General features: G+C 40.0%; 1 protein-coding gene across 2 annotated transcripts in view; it reads right to left on the bottom strand.

Moving 5' to 3' along the window:
* Nucleotides 1–18878, bottom strand: part of RAB8B (RAB8B, member RAS oncogene family) — a 60184-nt gene that overhangs the window by 6319 nt on the left and 34987 nt on the right. Inside the window, exons 1-6 of one of the 2 annotated variants that reach the window (XM_032342788.1) lie at nt 11074–11335; nt 9028–9088; nt 6465–6525; nt 4155–4232; nt 3125–3214; nt 1862–1927 (exon numbers count right to left, since the gene is read on the bottom strand). In XM_032342788.1, coding sequence (XP_032198679.1) covers nt 1862–1927; nt 3125–3214; nt 4155–4232; nt 6465–6525; nt 9028–9088; nt 11074–11320 — 603 coding nt within the window. In that variant the 5' untranslated portion in view covers nt 11321–11335. Of the gene's footprint in view, nt 1–1861; nt 1928–3124; nt 3215–4154; nt 4233–6464; nt 6526–9027; nt 9089–11073; nt 11336–18878 lie in introns of those variants that run through there. The other variant, XM_032342789.1, reaches the window with a different exon arrangement.

The raw sequence follows: 18878 nt of genomic DNA, 5'->3' as shown, positions 1-18878 counted from the left end.
CACATGCTCCACTGACTGAGCCAGCCAGGTGCCTCTCTACAGAGCCAAGACTCTTAAAGAATCTTCTGTTGTCTCCATGCTAAACCCACAACTGTCGGTCTCTTTATTCCCAACCACCCTATTGCCCCCAAAGATGTTCAGGAGAAGGTTTATGTCCAACCAAGTCAAAGAGAAACAGCATGATAACCACTCTCCTCACTTATTACCAATGTTGCACTGTCACACTGGTTACCTGTGAGTCTAAGTTTCGAAGGAAGCTCATCCCAGTTTCTAGGAAAAGCTAGCGACACTAAATTAAAACTCTGGGAAAGCTACTAATTTCTGCCAAATACCTGGTCAGAATAAACAGCTCGGGCAACTCCCAGCTCTGTACTGGCATAGCTCACAGCTATCTGTAAGCCTCAGATGCCATCACAGTGCAGCCACAAACAGAGACCTAAACCTGCTCCATTAAGCCAGGGTACAGAGTTCACTTTGTGGAAGAAACCCTACCTGGGCCATCTCAGGGCACAAATTTTCTCCTGTTTCTACTTAAGAGGTTCCCCTCTTTCTGATGGAAGGAAATCCTTTAGTGGCAGCAGAAGGAAGCATTTTTCTGCTCCTCTATGCTTGTGTAAATAAATCAACAGAAGCTTCCTGTTTCCTAACACCCATTAGCCAACCAGAAACAATTAGTGGTAGTTATTAAAAACATGAAGAAAAAGTTCTGACCGTGTCCCTTAGCTAATAAAGTCACTTAAATCTGAATTTTAAGCCGTAATGGTTATGGTGGATGGTGGTAGTCTAAGAAATGAAATGTCTATAAAACCATCAGTATTACTGTTCATTCAGTTGCACGTATTAACACACACTTATCATTTTTACAAGTCTTAAGAATGTTATTAATGGGGAGCCTGGGTGGCTCAGTTGGTTAACCAACTGCCTTTGGCTCAGGTCATATGGAGTCCTGGGATCGAGTCCCGCATCGGGCTCCCTGCTCAGTGGGGAGTCTGCTTCTTCTTCCAACCCTCTCCCCTCTCATGTGCTCTCTCTCACTCTCAATCTCAAATAAATTCTAAAAAATTATTAATTAATTTATTTGTCAGAAAGAGAGAGAGCACAAGCAGGGGAAGCAGCAGGCAGAGGGAAAAGCAGGTTCCCCGCTGAGCAAGGAGCCCAGTGTAGGACTCGATCCTAGGACTCCAGGATCATGACCTGAGCTGAAGGCAGATATTTAACCAATAGAGCCACCCAGGCTTCCCTAAAAAATGTTTTTAAAAAAGAAAATATTATCAACAACTGCCCTTGGTAAAGAAAATTTATTCTTAGAAGACTCTAGATGATTTATCTTTAACAACTTACTGAAAATTTATTAAAACTACTCTCTGATAAACACATTTATTTCTACTAAATGCTGTTGTGTTACAATGTATCATGCTCAATCTAAGGAAATCTGTTCAATAATCAGTTTAATTCTCTCTTGAGAGAGTACAGACATGAAAGTAATTAAGATTCTCCTGCTACAGGCTACTATAGGATGACACGAACCATGATAAATGAGCAGAAAACACTGTGCTTGTTCGGCGAGTGCAGGATTTCTGGCTTCCTAAACAAAGGGCAAAGCTGAGCTTGAACGGAACTTCTACCTTCTGCTCAGTGAATCTTAATCAAGCAATCTCATATAGCCCATGTGGGGGCTGGTTGCTAGAAATTCAACAACCTGGGTCCCCATAAAAATCAGAAGCACAAAAATTCACAAAATGGAGGGGGAGCTCACAGAAGGCATTCACTAAGAAAATGACAACTTTGGAGAGTTGCTTGAACATAAGCATCTAAGCTCTAACGTTACCCCATAACAGGTCACCGAACATTTCTTTCTTACCTCTTCTACGTTTGTACTGGATTTTGCACTTGTCTCCAAGAATTTAATCCCGTAGTCAATAGCTAACTGAAAGGCAAACAGAAACATTTAAATTTTGTTCATGTTGCTTCAACATATAAAGCATTTCCTTTTTCTAGGTTGTTCAAAGTCCCAACGGTAGAGGATCTAGTTGAAAACTCTTGTGGTTCTCAAATTTCTTTGGTTTCTTCTATGTGTTTGAAATGTAGATAGCTAACTTAATCATCATAAGTAAAATGGCAGTGCTTCCACTCAAGACATGACTTAAATTATTCTTTTGTTCTATTATGCTTTAGTTCTCTAATATGCTTACAAGAAAAAGCGTGAGACAGATACTTGCTCCTTCCATTAATTTGGGATTCATTGACCCCTTTCACCTGCTCCCAAAGTACAACTCTCTAACAGTTACTATTCTGACTTTTCATTATTTTTTAATAAATGGTACATAAAGAATGAAAGCTTAAAATACTAAGTACTCACTGCTTTCGTTTTTATTTGGTTTCTATTTCCATCTACTCCCCAAAAGTTCCCAGTTTATTTAAAATAGCAAGATTAAATGAATGTTCTTACAGAAAAATAGTTTGCAGTCAGATTTAAAAACAAAATACATTTTGCATGCATCACTAAAAAAAGGCCAAAGCAAAATTCTAAGACTTAAAAACTGAAGACTCTAAGTTAATTTAGAAAATGTTATAGAAATAAATATGTACATGTAATAAATTCTTGCTTTTTTTGCAGGGTACAAAATAGAAAACACCATAAATGACATCCACAGCTTGATGAATTAAAAGTAGTTTAATCATAATGACCTAAATCTAATATGGTGTAAAACAGTTTTAGGCAAAAAATAATGAATTGGAATGTGATTACTGGTTAAGCTTCACCTATCTGATCGCTTTTAATTGAAGAGAATGATTTATTTGCCCTTTAAAACTGGGCATTTTCACACGGATATGGAAGAAATAGCCTGAACTCTCAGCTGCAGGAATCTGAAAAAGGACCAATTTGTATCTCCCAGAAAACAGCAAATTCTTCAGGAATGAGTCATGACTACACAATATATGGAGCTGGATCTCGAATACTAATTCATACTATTCAAGTATGGATTACATCTCTTTGTTGTTTTTTTAAAAAGGATTAAAATACAGATATTCTTCAAACTGAAATCAATAATTAAGTAATACTAAGAAAATAACTGCTTCGTGTGAATAGATTCTGATCTTTACGCATTCTGCTCAAATTTACCTTCTCTCCTCTTTCTTTTGACACTTGTCTTTTGTCATTCATATCACATTTGTTACCCAGGATCATTCTTTCGACATCTGAGGAGGCATGCTATGGGGAGAAAATAGTACGTTGTAAAAACAGCCAGAGCAAAACACAGCTATTCAACAGACAAATCCTAACCTGTCAGAAACATATCCATACATTTAATAATAAGAAAAAGAATCTTTCGCTCCACACAAAGCCTGATGCAGGGAAAAATTTAAAAGATGGGAGGAGGGAAAAGGTACAGCATAAGAGCCTATGTGAACTTTTTCCCCAAAGGCTTACAGTCATTCTTGTGCCTTTTTTGGTACATGAACAAACAGAAGTAGAACTTCTGGTTATCCAACAACAAAACTTCCAAATACTAATTTGGGTCAAAGAAGGAAGAAAATAAGTACTGAGCAAGCCAATGAGGATGGTATTCTGGATTCTGAACTACTTAAAATATGAAATCTTGTCAGTTATTATTAATGTGTACAAAATGATTTTAAAGTCAGATTTCTTTCTGAAATGTTAAAGACATTAAAAAAGAAAGTCTTAATACCAGTCAATCTGGAATTGAACCAAATTTCAAATATCTAATGATAGAGAAAAGGTTAGAAGGGAAAAATGCTAAGTTGATGGAACAGGGAGACATCTTTGCCAGTCAGACAGCAAGAGGCTGGGAGTCAGGCTTTAAAGCTAGAGGAGCACAAGCAAGTCTCTTCTTTCTGGCCTCAGTTTTCAACATGGGTAAAATGGGGACTTGGATTAAATTATTTTCAAGATCCGACCCACGTTTAAAATTTAGTGAGACTGCTCTGCTATGTGTAGCTCCCTACTGGATACAGTGGTTCGACCTGTGGCACCAGAGATCACTCTGGCTGTGCTCCTCAGAGCAAGGGAGCCTCAGCTGCCCCTGGTGTACTTCTCAGCAGCTTAGCTGCCTCTTCCAGAGAAAGAAGGAGTCCTCCGCAAGCACCCAGAAGGACTCCTCTCTTGTATCATCATTCTCCTTCATACATACCTCTTCAATGTTTCTTATCCAATTTTTAATATTGTCAAAGGACTTTTCATTTGTGATGTCATAGACCAGCATAATTCCCTGTAAGAAAAACCTTTATTGAGTACGTCATACATTTAAAGTTATAGAATACAGTGTCAGTGTACTCCTACCCTCCAGAAAACTTTTCTTTGTCCTTTGTCTTTTTAATTAAGAGATTTATAATTAAAATTTTAAAGTACAAAGAAGGAAAAACAAATTCTACTGTCTCACTGTGTGAATAGTATGTAAACATTTTTTCTACAGTTTACTTTTAATGAATTAGTGATTATGGTGAGGGTGATACACCCTTTCTACCTGACTGCACATTGTAAGAATCAGTACCCAATGGAGCTAAAGGAGTGTTTCAGTTAAAACAGAGATAGTGACTAGAGAAAAAGGTAATCACTTCTGTTGTGTACTTTATTATTGCAAGTAGAAATGTCTTGCTTCTTACTCCTATACTAAGATCGTAACTATACTGTTTTAAAATTATTTCTTTTGGGGGCACCTGGGTGGCTCAGTGGGTTAAGCCTCTGCCTTTGGCTCAGGTCATAATCTCAGGGTCCTGGGATCGAATCCCACATTGGGCTCTCTGCTCAGCGGGGAGCCTGCTTCCCCCTCTCTGTGCCTGCCTCTCTGCCTACTTGTGTGATCTCTCTCTCTCTCTCTGTCAAATAAATAAATAAAATATTTAAAAAAATAAAGTAAAAAAATAAAGTTATTTCTTTTTATACTTAAAAAATAAAATCATTTCTTCAAATATGGGCTGATCAAAATATCACTATCCGTCTACATAAATTGCAGACACTTAAAACATAATACATTTGTTATACGGGTTTATTGAAAGGCATTGTCACTGTATTTTTAAAGATCCTCATGTCTGGTTTTTTTTTTTAAAGACTTTATTTATTTGACAGAGAGAGAGAGAGATCACAAGTAGGCAGAGCAGCAGGCAGAGGTCAGGGGGAAGCAGGCTCCCTGGTGAGCAGAGAGCCCAATGCTGGGCTCGATCCCAGGACCTGAGACCATGACCTGAGCCGAAGGCAGAGGCTTAACCCACTGAGCAACCCAGGCACCCCATGTCTGGTATTTCTAAACAGTTTATCTCCTAAATGTATCAACTGACACTTACATGGTAACGATTCCAAAATCTGTATCACCAGACCACCCTCCTGTATTAAGTGCTAGATCTACCCATCTGTCTGTCCATTCAACAAATATTTAGTGAGCCCTCACTACGTGCCTGATCTTATACTTTGTGTTACCAGTAGTTGACAAGATAGACAAGGCCCTTTCCTCTTATGGCCAGCTAGCAAAGAAAACAATAAACCAATAATTACACAATTAGTTACAACTTTGACAGTTGCTATGAAGTAGTATGGGGAATTTTGAGTACAGATGTGGCTAATCTGGCTAAGGGATGAGGTGGTCAGGGAAGGCTTCCCTGAGAAAATGACAGTAAAGCCAAGACCTGAGGTCTGAGTAGACTTGAACTGGGCCATAGGGCTGAGGCTGCGGTGAAGAGGGAAAGCCCACAGTGCCTGGCACACAGCAGAAATGTTAAGTACCCTGCTGACGAGAATGGCCCAGAACCCACTGGACTGAGTGAAAGAGGCAGCCTGGTAAGAGTTCATAGATCCAATGGCAAAACGGCACAAGACGAAGCCGAAGAAAACACGGTCAGATGTGTTTTGGAGACCAATGACCAGATAGCAGCTCCCAAATGTCCCGTGTGGTCACCAAAAACTCAACTAAGTAAAACACAAGGCTGTCTTTGTCCCCTCTAAATCCTGTCTTCCTCCTTATACCCTTGTTTTGATAAAGGGTGATACAACCCTGCCAGCCAGCCCAAGCAGACCCTGAGACTTACCTCCTCACAGCCAGGGTCACTAAAACCTGTTATAGGCCCGAAAACCACACGATCTCCCGATTCTGACCCCTCAACTCCTAAGCCCGGTCTTATTCCTATTCTCGTCTATTAGCCTGAATTACCGTCATTGCCTTTAACTGGTCTCCCAGCTTCCACTAAGATATACAACTGCTCAGAATGTGTGGAGGAGTTCCAAAACATCTATAAACTAATAACCTGATGAATATTACGAAGACCAGTGTCAAAGCATGCAGTTACTGAACAGAGAGCATAGAAAAACCCTTTAAATGTCTTGTTTTCACATCCCAAAACCTATCTCCCGCATTATGCTAGATTGTAGCTTGGATCTTAAAACCCTGAGAAATGAATATGCATGTTTTACTCTCACCTGAAGAGTTATAAAAACTCTCAAACACACTCACCATGGCTCCTCTATAGTATGCCGTTGTGATGGTTCGAAATCTTTCCTGACCTGCTGTGTCCCTAAAATTTGAAACAAAGGAGAAAGTGGTTTTAGAATTGTCACCAGCATTGCTGAGGAGAGACCTTAAGCTGTAGAGAGAATTCTGGGCGGCTCACAAAGGCAATGGTTTCAAGGGCAAGGCAAAAGAGCCGCATAGGGAACATGCTGTGTGTCTGTGAGCTAGAGGCGGAGGTGGCCACAGAGGCCTGTCAGGAGCTCACAATGACTTTGGTGGGAAACTTGGACCTTGATGATAAAAGCAGCAACGAGAAAATACATGGCCCTGCTAGGAACTGGCATGTTCTATTAGTCAAATACATGTGGGAGAGAACAGAGAATAGTTCTAAATTCTTGGACCCCTGCAAGTTGTTATAATCCTTTTTGTAAATGCCCGATGATTAAGGCATTTTGCTCTCTGATTTCTGTACAGAGTCTGATTTCTGTACAAAGCAAGCAATGGGGTTGCACTTACTACTGTGTGAATTCTGCTCAGCAGAGCACACTAAAATGGATCTCCTCAAGAACTTTGTCAGCTGTAGAGCCTGGGATTAAATGGGAGCCTGGAGTTTCACACAGAATGGCTGAAAATGTTTCTGAACACTTTAAGATATGAACACCACCTCAAGATTATATACACGTTCATGTATTCTTGCTTTCTGGTTGGTGGCATTCTCTTAAAATTCATTCTGAAAAATTCAAAATTTCTCATACTTTGCTTGAAGTGATCCCTATAAAGGGAGTCAAATTTCCTTGATATCTGGGAAAATCAGTATTTCTAAATTTGCTATGCACCACCAGAACTAATTCTCTCCCTGTGCTACTAAGGCAAACGAAACTGTACAACTTAATTCCACAAAAGAGAGGCGTTTGTGGAAATACACGTTGGTATACCAACCCAAATAAGAGATGGAGGCCCAAGGGAAATACAGCAAATTAAAAACATTAATACCTTAATGTTTATTTATACCTTAGAAAATACATTTGTCTGTGCTCATGTGAGACCCACCATAGCCCAGTGTAGCAGTAAGACACTTATCCTCATTCTGTAGAAGAGGCAACAGGCTCCGCTGGGCTATGGTCTACCACTGAACCGTTAAATGGCTCAGCCCCTTGAATGAACCTCAAGCATCCTCGGTCTCAGAGGTTTAGGGCAACTCCAGGCTTCCCACCACAGTCATCTTCTGCCATTCTCTCACTGATCAGGATTAGATACCCAGAGCACCTGCTTGGTATATGGCAAACACACCATGCGGAAAACAGAAGCCAAGCATCTTGGAGCCAGTTAACCATATTTTGGTCTCACACACTACTGGATTTAGAATCAGCTCTGCAGTGAGGACAGAGGAGAAACCCCTGCCATACTAAATACAGGTCGTGAAGACTGAATGGAGTCTGCTGCTAAGAATGCTCTGATATTACATTTGGTTCTAATTAGCTGACTACCCACAGGCTCCTAATAACAACTCTTATTCAATTCTTATTCATGGTCAGGACCGTTCAGCATTGAGTCAGAAATTCTCTTTGCTTCTCCCTTAGACTTTTTCTTTAGATCTTCAAAATATTTGGTCTCTTAACGAAATATCAATAGATGAAAAGGGCAACCTGCAGTAACCTTCACTATGTTTCCCAATGAATATACAAGGAACTATTATCCTGGGCTGATATGTAAAGCTGTCAAGATGCTCCAGATCTGGGGAGTTGTCTCAGCTTTATCAGTAACCCAGACAGAATTCCTCAGATGGACTTAACCACTCTTAAGTCTAGGTTCTTCCTCTTTAAAGAAGGACCAGTGGATTTCAACATGATGCTCTAGTTATACCCTGGTTCTGAGATTCAAAGAAGAATGGCCTAAGGAAAAAGCTGATATATATTATTTTACTATTTTGCCCTGCCTGCTTCTTAATCTAGCCTGCTCTGAATTTCTAAGCTTTGACTACTGCTGTCATCATCACATATTAGATGGGTTCAGTGGTCCTCATTTTTTTTTTTAATTTAAAGAGAAGCAACATGAAAGCAAATAATAAAATGTTAGATCTACAGGGGCTCTTGGATATCTTCAGGCTCACCAACCAATTAACCAATGAGGAAAAACAGGACCTAAAAAGGGAAGCAATTGGCCCAAGCCCTCAGCTGAGAGGCAAAACCTAGAATCTAGATCTGTACTTAAAAAGAACCTGCTTAGGGTTCCTACCATGTGACAACTTTTGCCTTATCTGATTTCAAAGCTGCAACAAGTACAGTGAAAAAGTGTGTACACTCTTTAGATTTTCTTTCCTTCCTACAAAATTAGTGTCTGGGAAGAATGAGTTCTCAGATCTCTTCCAGGTTTAAGACCATTCCTTACCTTCCCATTCTTGGTGGAGATACCTTTCAATACTCACCCACTCCCCCTTGGTTGTGGTAAAGAAAAGATGTTTTAGCTCTCACAGTTTACCACTAACTTACCACAATTCACATTTTAATTCCCACTTTCCATTCCAAATAAGGTAGAAACTCTGTGTATATTTTTTTTTTTTACTTACCATATCTGAAGCTTAATTTTCTTTCCATCCAGTTCTATCGTTCTGATTTTAAAATCAATTCCTGCCAGAAAAAGAAAAAGAAATGCTAAATTTCTCCAACTATAATCCAAGTCTTATTAGGAAAAGGACAAAGATTTCTATTGAAAAAAAAAGCTCTCCAACGCACTGGAAAATGTGAACACAGAGAGGGTGTGAATGGTATGTTTCCTCTGAATACAGGCTGAAGAAAGGAATTCTAATTACTCTGCGAAGAATTCCCACACATGTTAAATGCAATGTATTATATGCCTCATTATTTTGATACAAATGGATCACATCCCTCGAAGTGACATAATTTAGATAGACTGAGAACATGCCATATTCTCGGCTTCCTGAAATATATACAAACAATGATTCCTACCCTTCCTGCCCCAGTCTTCCCTAAAAAATGCCATGAGACCTCTTTAGAATGTCTTCCTCCATTTCCTGCCATGTATTCTTTAAAAGTGGCTAAGGAGAAAAACAAAACCCTAAGGCCCCAAACTGGCCTATTTAGCTCAAAGACGGGAAAACCTACATATTTATTTTATACAGCTACCAAGTATCCTATGTACAATTTGATAAACATTTCCTGCTGCTTACAGGCTGGAGCTGAAATAGCTGAACTATAGGATTACCTGGAGAACTTTAAAAACTATTTATGACTAGGTCTGTTCCTTTCCCCAAATTCTGAGATTCTGACTTCGTTGGTCAAGGGTAGGTAGGATCTGGGGCACCAGGGTGGCTCAGCATGTTAAACATCTGCCTTCGGCTCAGGTCATGATCTCAGGGTCCTGGGATTGAGACCCAAATCGGGCTTCCTGCTCAACAGAGAGCCTGCTTCTTTCCCCCTCTATCCCCTGCTTATGTGCTCACTCTATCTCAAATAAAGGACGAAAATCTTTAAAAAGGAAAAAAAAAAAAAAAAAGGTGGGGTAGGATCTATGCATTGGTAATTTTTAAAAGCTCTCCAGGTGATTCTAACCTGTAAGTAGCACTCAGGTGGGCCAGACAGGTTCCATGTAAAAGACGTTTGGGGGCCCTGGCAGTTAAAAGTCCAACCCTCTCTTACCCATCCACCCCCCCAACCCTGCACTATGGTAGTTCGAAACTTATTAGAAATTTCAATTACAAAGAACCACAAAGTCCTTGACAAATATCAGAATGCTCCGCACTTATCAGGAATAAGCGGCTACTCTTTGAAGGAACAAGTTAATGAATACAACCTGGATGCAGTTTGCTAAATCTTTATCATCTGGCCACTCAGCTTTCAGAGTTTTCTATTCTTTTGCATTCTGTTCAGAACCCCTTAAAAGCAGTTTCCATGATATTTCAAGAAAACGTGTCAATTACGTATCTTCTAAATTGACTTAGACATTAAATGCAGTTATGCTGGGAGGAGAAAAGCCTTCAACAGCTATGTTACTACAATGTTTCTACATATAAATATTGAGAGTACCCAAAAAAACTGCCACTTGGAGGCTCACTAAAATCTCAGTCACTCTCCATTCCTTTAAAACATTTAGGAAACTTTCTCCCGATCCAGCCTTTTGTTTTCTGTACTTGTTAGAAGAATCACCTTTCTGTAATCTGAGGAGGTTCTACCATTATCTGTAACACTTCACCATCTTTTCACTATTCAGAGGTGTTCAGTGTTTAGAAGAGTTGGGACCAGTGGTATTTAGCTTCTGTTTACACTGCTGTCAGGAGCCAGCTGATAGACAAATGCACAGAGCAGAGCCAAATTAGCACAACTAGAAGTTCACTAATAATAGAAAATGTCGTTTATATTATTATTGAAAAGCAATAGACCTGAAAGTCCAAAGACCTAGACTATAGGTTGGGTTCTGTCACTGACACCTTTTGGGAGGTTCTTAACTGCTCTGAACCTCTGTATCTTCATCCAGAAAAAAAGGGTGAGGGGACTTAATTAAATAACATGTTTGAATGTGCTCTGGGAACTCTGAAATTCCGTATCAATGTAAGATATTACATATTCAGATGCTATTATCCTATAGCTCTTGTCACCTGACGCATGAATTACGGTAACAGCTTCCCAGGACTCGGTGCCAGCCTCTCTCCCTGGTCTAACTCCTCTCCATGCCACTGTGAGGGTAACTGTCAACCATCTCTGAGGTAATGGCACCTCACTATTAAGGTGTGGGGTCAATTTCCTCTGCCTGGCAATACAGCCTTTGTGAGGCACTGCTCTCCTGACCCTGCCACCCTCAGAGCCTCTCTCCAACTGCCCCCCCACCTCTTCCCCTCTGCACATGCCTGGCTACCTCATGCAGCAGCCTTCCCTGAAGATGACACTCCACCCATGGGTCCTCCCCCATTTCCTCCCTCAGCTCTTTCCTTGGCCACGTCCATCCCTGACATGACAAGTCCTGGCTTAATCCTGTGTTATTTGGTTTTGTTACCATATTGCTCTGAATTACTCTCAAATCAAGCAAAGGGTCCATCCTCTCTTTGATAGTTTGACTCCATTCAGAAACACATATACAGTAGATAATAAAAGGTTAAATACTCTCATCTAAGTAATAAGTAAGTAAAGATCACATTCTACTAAGTATGGGGAGAACTAAGAACAACTTGAAAGTTCAAAGTTTTCTTAGCATACTGTAGTAACAATAGTAAGGATGCTAAGAAATCTATTACAATATGAAAATCAAGATCTTATAATTAGTTTGACAATAACAGCAGTAGACTACAGGTGGATTAATATTCACTTTAAAGATAACTTCCTGAGACTACTCCAGAATTAGAATAACCAGCCATAATACAGTAATGTAATTATATCAATTAGGATGCTCTCTGCTGCAAATAATAGAAACCTCAAATCAAACTAGCTTAAGGTAATTTGTTGACTCATATAATAAGCCCAGTGATGAGTTGAGGTTCAGGGATGGCTCAGTCCAGTAGTTCCGGCTCATTTCTCTGTACCTCCTTTGGCTCTGCCCTCTTGGGAGTGTCAGTTTCATCCCCTGACTGGTAATGGTTCCTGACCACAAGAGCAATGCCGAGAAGAAAAGAGATCATCTTCCTGTGCCTCTCACTTCAAAGTGAGGAAATGTTTCCCCAAAACCTCCAGCGACCTTTCCTTCATGTTTCACTTCTAGAACTATAGCTATGAGAATGTCATGTTCTAGAGGCTAATGCTGAGTTCCGGAACCAGCCTCGGCCACGGGCAGTCACCAAGATTGGATTAAGCTAAACTCCTCCCTAAAAATAGGAGAGAATGGAAAAGTTGTTGAATTGATCACGATATCTGTTAGAATGATACTCCAATCTATCAATTAGTAAAATTTTGTGTTCACAGCTATAGGAAATGGACAAATCATAACAGCCTGATGTGTAGGTTACCAGGTTTGATAATAACTCTAGTACTTCATCTAGCGTTCAGCCACTAACAGACAATATGAAGGAAAAAAAGGACAATGAGCAACCCAGGTAGTTGCCACGACATCTCTGCACTAATCCACGATCTTCACAGCCTGAGAGTCCCTGAGACTCTAGTTCCAAAGCACTGGCCTGTATCCTAGCCTCAGGTGATGAGAGACTGCAAAGAAGGAGGGGGCTGTCAGATCAACAGCAGCAAGAACCGCAGCTCATTCTGGCAGGAAGGGAGCAACTTTTTTTTTTTTTTTAATTTAAAAAGACCATACGATCTCAAAAATATAGCTTCTGAAGGGCATTACGCTTAGAGTAAAAAAAAGCCCTTTATATTTCAACAGTCTTTTAGAAAGCATCATTTCTTGGCAGCACATAATACAATAATTCATGTTCAAAATGACGACCCTGAGTCATCCCAACTCATGAGCAATCCCTCGGCCTGCCCAGCTGGCAACACAGCCCAACATCTACTCTCAGGAGACAAGACTCCAACACTGTTTCCATGTTTACTAGAATAAGCCCGACCATTAACTTCTTGATGGCTTTAAAGCAGTGCCAGTTTTGTCATTAATATTTATCTAGTCAATAGAATAGGAAATCTACATGGTAAGAAAACATTCCCAAGGGACTCAAAGTCATTTTCATTTTGAATTTAAATACATGCACACAGACACACAAGAGTTTTTTTTTTCCCCCTTCCCCTGAACTGATTCTCATGCTAAGCAGTTATGTATCATCACTGATACATACTATACTCTGTAAGGAGGGAGAGAAGCCAGAAAGAATTCTAGGCTTGGAAAGAAACTTAGAGGTTCTTTAGTTTAGTCCGCCCTGTGTGCCCAAGCAAACTGAGGCCCAGGGAGCCACAGCAACTTACCCAGATTCACAAAGACTAACTCAAAAGAGTCTAAAATCAAACTTGTCATTTAAAGATCCTTCCAAAGGCCTTCTAAAGAGATGTGTGCAAGAATGTCCGTATCTCCCTGGGGAGGCCTGCTCTTTAAGGGTCAATAGCAAAAGGTTAGCAACAACGGAAATGGCCCCCAGTGAGAGAACACCTTGGTATACAGGGGATATCCAGGAACAGTGACCAAGAGTCACATGTATCAACATGACTGAATCTAAAAACATAATATGAAGTGAAAAAAGCCAACTGCAAAATTTCCCAGAGTCAAACCATTCCTATATAATTTCAAAAGTACCCAAAACTATAGAACGTATCATTTATACATACATCCATGTGTAATTAAAGTATAAAAACATATGAGAATGACCCAACAAAATCCATATAGCTGTTACCTGTGAAGAGAAATGGTAGAAGAGGTGATTAAAGAGAGGTTCAGAGGGACTTCAATTCAATCATTTATTATTTCTAAAACTGCATGGTGGTATCTGAATATGGGAGTGTTTTATAGTAGGTATACTCTGTATGCCTGAAATTCTTACTAATTTTTAAGAAGCAATAAGTAGTTATTTGAAAAAAAGTGGTATCTGAAGATATTCATTAATGATAGCAGAAAAATCTAACCAAATTTAGACATGAAAGGCAACTTTAAAAACATAGTGGGAGCTAGCAGTGGTGGAGGGAGTGGGTGGCAGGCACCACTCCATACCGTGCTACTCAGTATACAGAGGGCCTGTGAGCCTTAGTGACCAGGTGTGGGCGATAGCGAGACTGGATCAAGTTCAGAAAGTGAGGGGGCAGATTAGGGGCTTGGGGTAGCAAGGAGTGTTGGCCGCTCCGATTTTATGCAGGGAGTTCAGGGGCATTTCCTTCCCAGCCTGGAGGAAAAAGAAGGTTCTGTTTGGGCTAAGAATAATGAAAGAATACACATTTGGTCACTGTTGGGAGTGGCACTCTAGGAGAAGAACAAAGGAAATCTGATTTTCCATTCCAGTGGGAGAAGGAAGAGGATATCCTCCCTCCACCCTCAGAACTCGGGTAGGGAGCTGTGCCCCGTACCTCTGAGGAGTAGGTAAAGTTGTACTTGAGGCCTCTGCATTGTCCAGGGTGACCCACATTAACAAGAGCCGGCAGCGAGGCTCTAGGGAGATGTGGCGTGAGCTCGCCTAAAGCATTGCTTATCAGATATTTCTCAGAAACCAGCAGTGTGGTTGGAAGCAGCCAAGAAGGGAGGGCCTGGCCTGCAGAACAGAGGGAAGGAACCTTTGAACTTGACCCACGTCCATAATTAACAGACCTAGTAGGGCAAAGAAGGTTGGAATGAGCAGTACTGGGCCCCCTTTCATTCCACAAATTAGATATAATTTAACACAGGGAGGGAACAGAAGGACAAAATTATTTTACACTGATGTCAATTAGTCAGCCAACAGATGTTTATTTACTAACAACCTTCTCTTTTTTCAGAGCCTAGGGAGGTTGTTCTGGGTTTGTGCGGGAGTGTGGAAAGAGTATGAAGAAGGACATCGGCTCCAGGCCTCAACAACTCTGGAGCCAGCTAGTCGTCCTGACCTTGCAGTGATCTGGATGCATTTTTGCCCTGTGGGTCCTGTAGCTTAGAACACACAGAGCTCTCTCTTCTACCTTACAACGGTCTTGGGTTACTTGGTGAAGTAGGCTGACCCAGGACAATCGGAGAGGGGAGGGCAGGGAGAGAACAGCAGAGACCTTTTACTGACATGTTTCACACCTGGCTCCCACTCAAGTGCATTTATAATCAGTCCACTTGGGCTGCAGCCAAAATATCCATGGGGAAAAAAAGTCAAATTTCTGGGACACTTAGCATTTCAGTGAATGATAGCAATGCAAAATTCTAATGCTGGGATTACTCATGGAGCCATGTATCAACAGCAAAAAACACAGGGTATCTATCCCCTCTGACCCACTTTAAGAAGCAGAAGTCCAACACTGCACTTTCACAATTAAAAGGGGAAAAATATACTTTGCTTCAAAAGTACATTTAGAAACATTTGTGATCCCAAACTATGAGAATATGGGTTATGTGGTTGGTCTATTTACATGTCAGAGGTATTCCAGAAATAGAAAAAACTGTCCTAAATATTGAAATCTACTTCAGAGAAATGCTACCTTCACTTCCTTACTTGAGATTTTTATTATTCATGATGAAGATGCAGTATAGATGGATACTGCTATTTTGCAACTTTGACAACTTCATTTTACTTAGGCTTTTTTTTTGGGGGGGGGGACTTTTAAACACCGAGGTTTACTTTTAAATGTGGACTTTTAGGGGCACCTGGGTGGCTCAGTGGGTTAAGCCCCTGCCTTCGGCTCAGGTCGTGATCCCAGGGTCCTAGGATCGAGCCCCACATCGGGTTCTCTGCTCAGTGGGGAGCCTGCTTCCCTTCATCTCTCTCTGCCTGCTTCTCTGCCTACTTGTGATCGCTGTCAAATAAATAAATAAAATTTTTAAAAATGTGGATTTTTAAATGTGGACTTTTAAACATGGGTTTTGGAGTACCTGACTTTAGGACAATTAGCTAAAATCTCTAATTAGAAAAACAGAGTACTGAAATGGGAAAAAATAAGAGTCACAGATTGAAGCTTCAAAAATTTTTTTTCCCCCAAAATAAAGGACTTGGAGAAAATGTGTTGAAGTAGAAACAAAGTTAAGAAAATGTAACTTAGGGGGCGCCTGGGTGGCTCAGTGGGGTTAAGCCGCTGCCTTCGGCTCAGGTCATGATCTCAGGGTCCTGGGATCGAGCCCTGCATTGGACTCTCTGCTCAGCAGGGAGCCTGCTTCCTCCTCTCTCCCTGCATGCCTCTCTGCCTGCTTGTGATCTCTCTCTGTCAAATAAATAAATAAAATCTTTAAAAAAAAAAAATGTAACTTAGATCGGGGCCCCAGGGCAGCTCAGTCGGTTAAGTGTCTGACTCTTGATTTCAGCTCAGGTCATGATCTCTGGGTCCTGAGATCGCCAGCTTCAGGCTTTGTGATGGGGGTGGAGCCTGCTTAAGATTCTCTCTTCCACCTCCCACTGCAGGCCCTACCCCCTCAACGCCCCCACTCCCACCCCCACCCCCGCCTCCAAAAAAAATAAAAAAGAAAAGAAAAGAATGAAAGAGAGGAGTTCAAGGCATTGTTCTTTTGTAAATACACATTCTGTAAGTTCATAAAAGCATGTTCACCAAGTACCAATTTTGCCGCCTATATTCAGAATCATTTAATTTTTTGTTTTGTTTATATTCAAATTTATAATGTGGTTTCCTTTCTGAAAATCAGAAAGTTTAAAGTTTAGCAGAAAAAAAAAACATTAAAAGTAAGCTCTGAAGGCATTTAACAACAGTTTAAATGAACATAGTGGTCTGTGAATATAATCTGCCCTTTTAAAAAGACACCTACTATACCAAAAAGAAGAAAGAAGTTTTCAGATTTCTTTAGTTCCTCTATTCTGTGAATAGGAAGCAATAACTTAAACCTCATTTATGGTATAAATCAATAGCGACAGACAGTACTCCTTCCTACAGAAAAAGCTACACATCTTTACATTGTTTTAAAAGTTTCTACATGTCAGGACACCTGGGTGGCTCAGTCTGTTAAGCATGGGTTAATGCCTTTGGCTCAGGTCATGATCCCAGGGCCCTGGGACCCAGCCTTCATAGGCCTCCTTGCTCAGTGGACAGCCTGCTGCTCCCTCTGCTTATGCTTTCTCTCTGACAAATAAATAAAATCTAAAACAAGAAAAAGCTTCTACTTGTTGCCGAATTAAAGTCACCTCTTGGCATTCTTGGCGTTAAGACAGCTGTACCTATACAATCTAATCATACCAACAAAAGATTAACTCATAAACTAATTTTAGAAATAAGGAAGAATTTACCTTTTTGAGCCATAAATGTACGTGCGGCAGATACAAAAACAGTGCAGATAAGAACAGTTTTAAGTAAGGTCTCAAAGGACTTTATAGATTAAATTATAAAGATCTAATTAACCCTTAAAATGTCTTTGGGAAATAAAAGGTAAAAAACCAACTCATTATGTACCAAATGATAACTGCTAAAAATAAGCTATGTGTTGAATGACAAAAAGTTTTCAATGCTAGAACTACAAAAATATCAAGAGGAAAAAAAAACAACAACCCGGAAATAGCAAATGAGGTGCAAAAAGACAGCTATCACTCAGATGAAGTATGCAGGAACACCTAGGAAGGACAAGAATTTTAAATCTGATTAAGGGGCCAGCAGAGCTTATCCAGCATTCAGTTCACCACTTGAGAATGGCCAAATGAATGCATGACAAGTCCCTTTTGCAAATCTTGCATTTTCAAAAGGAAATGTGTTTTAAGTGTTACTCAATCTGGAAGTAGCAATGTGCTTGAAGTTGTTAAAATGTGGGTTTTAGAGGTCTTCAATGAACAGATGTTTTACATTCAAAAAAACCTCTTTTCATAAAGAGCCTAATATATGAATTAAGCTTTCTTGAAAAATAAAAGTTCAGAATGCCTCGGAGATTTCCATTCCTTTCCCCATTATTAATTCATGACCATCTCAAGAACCAAACTGCTCCCAAATAAATGAAAGCAGCCACATCTCCTCTGCTCCAGCCACTGTTTCTGAGAAAGTGTACCTCTGTAGCAGGCAACCCCCACCAGTCTGAGTCACTATCACTTTCCTAAACCTGGAATTTCCTTGTTTGTCTCTGACAACTCAGGGTCAGGTCTGTTTCATTTAGGGTGAGGGAATACTGTGGTTATTCAGAAAATGAAAACAGAAAAGCAAATCCCTGATTTGACACACTGTTGCTGTGGGAAAACTCTACCGCCAAATCACTGGAATTATCACTGGAAAAAATTACAACTACATTCCAATGATGTTGCACCAAAAATGCAGTAAAACTGATCCTTTGGCTCTTTCCAAGTATTGACTGTATAATATTTTCCATTCACTTGGAGGCAAACGAAAGTTAAAAAGAAAATAATACATTAAAATAATATAACTAAGTAACAACATTATGTGTTGCAACTAACTAAAAACAAATGACGTATTTTTTTTTTCCTTTGAGAATGAGTTCTTAAGAAAAACAAAAAAGATTTTATCGATGTAATATATCAGTTAACAACTAGGGCTGAAATAAACTTTAGCTATAATTTTGTTATTTTTCAGGAAAATTTCCAAATCACTTATTTACAAAAGATTTCAGCTGATATTGGTCCAAAACGCAAAATGAGTAATTTTCCTCACCAAGTTAATACAAACCAACTTTTCTTTTTTAATGGGGGAGCAAGTGGGTAAGCGTCTATACCAAATTACGGTAGGCTGAAGAATCATCAAAAGTCATAATCTCTTTCCTGCAGCACCTACCTCACCCCTTCCCACCTTCTCCCACTGATTGTTCTCAAGATAAAAGAAAAGTGATCAGAGATTATAAAGTAAAAAAACATAACTGCAAACTCATAATGCTGAGTCTAGTTAGCAAAAAAGCCTTTTCTTGATCAAAACCAGCATCAATGCCACAAAAGTA

Source organism: Mustela erminea, chromosome 5 (genome assembly GCF_009829155.1).
Source record: "Mustela erminea isolate mMusErm1 chromosome 5, mMusErm1.Pri, whole genome shotgun sequence".
NCBI classification, from domain to species: Eukaryota; Metazoa; Chordata; class Mammalia; order Carnivora; family Mustelidae; genus Mustela; species Mustela erminea.
This window is presented reverse-complemented; position numbering and strand designations above follow the sequence as displayed.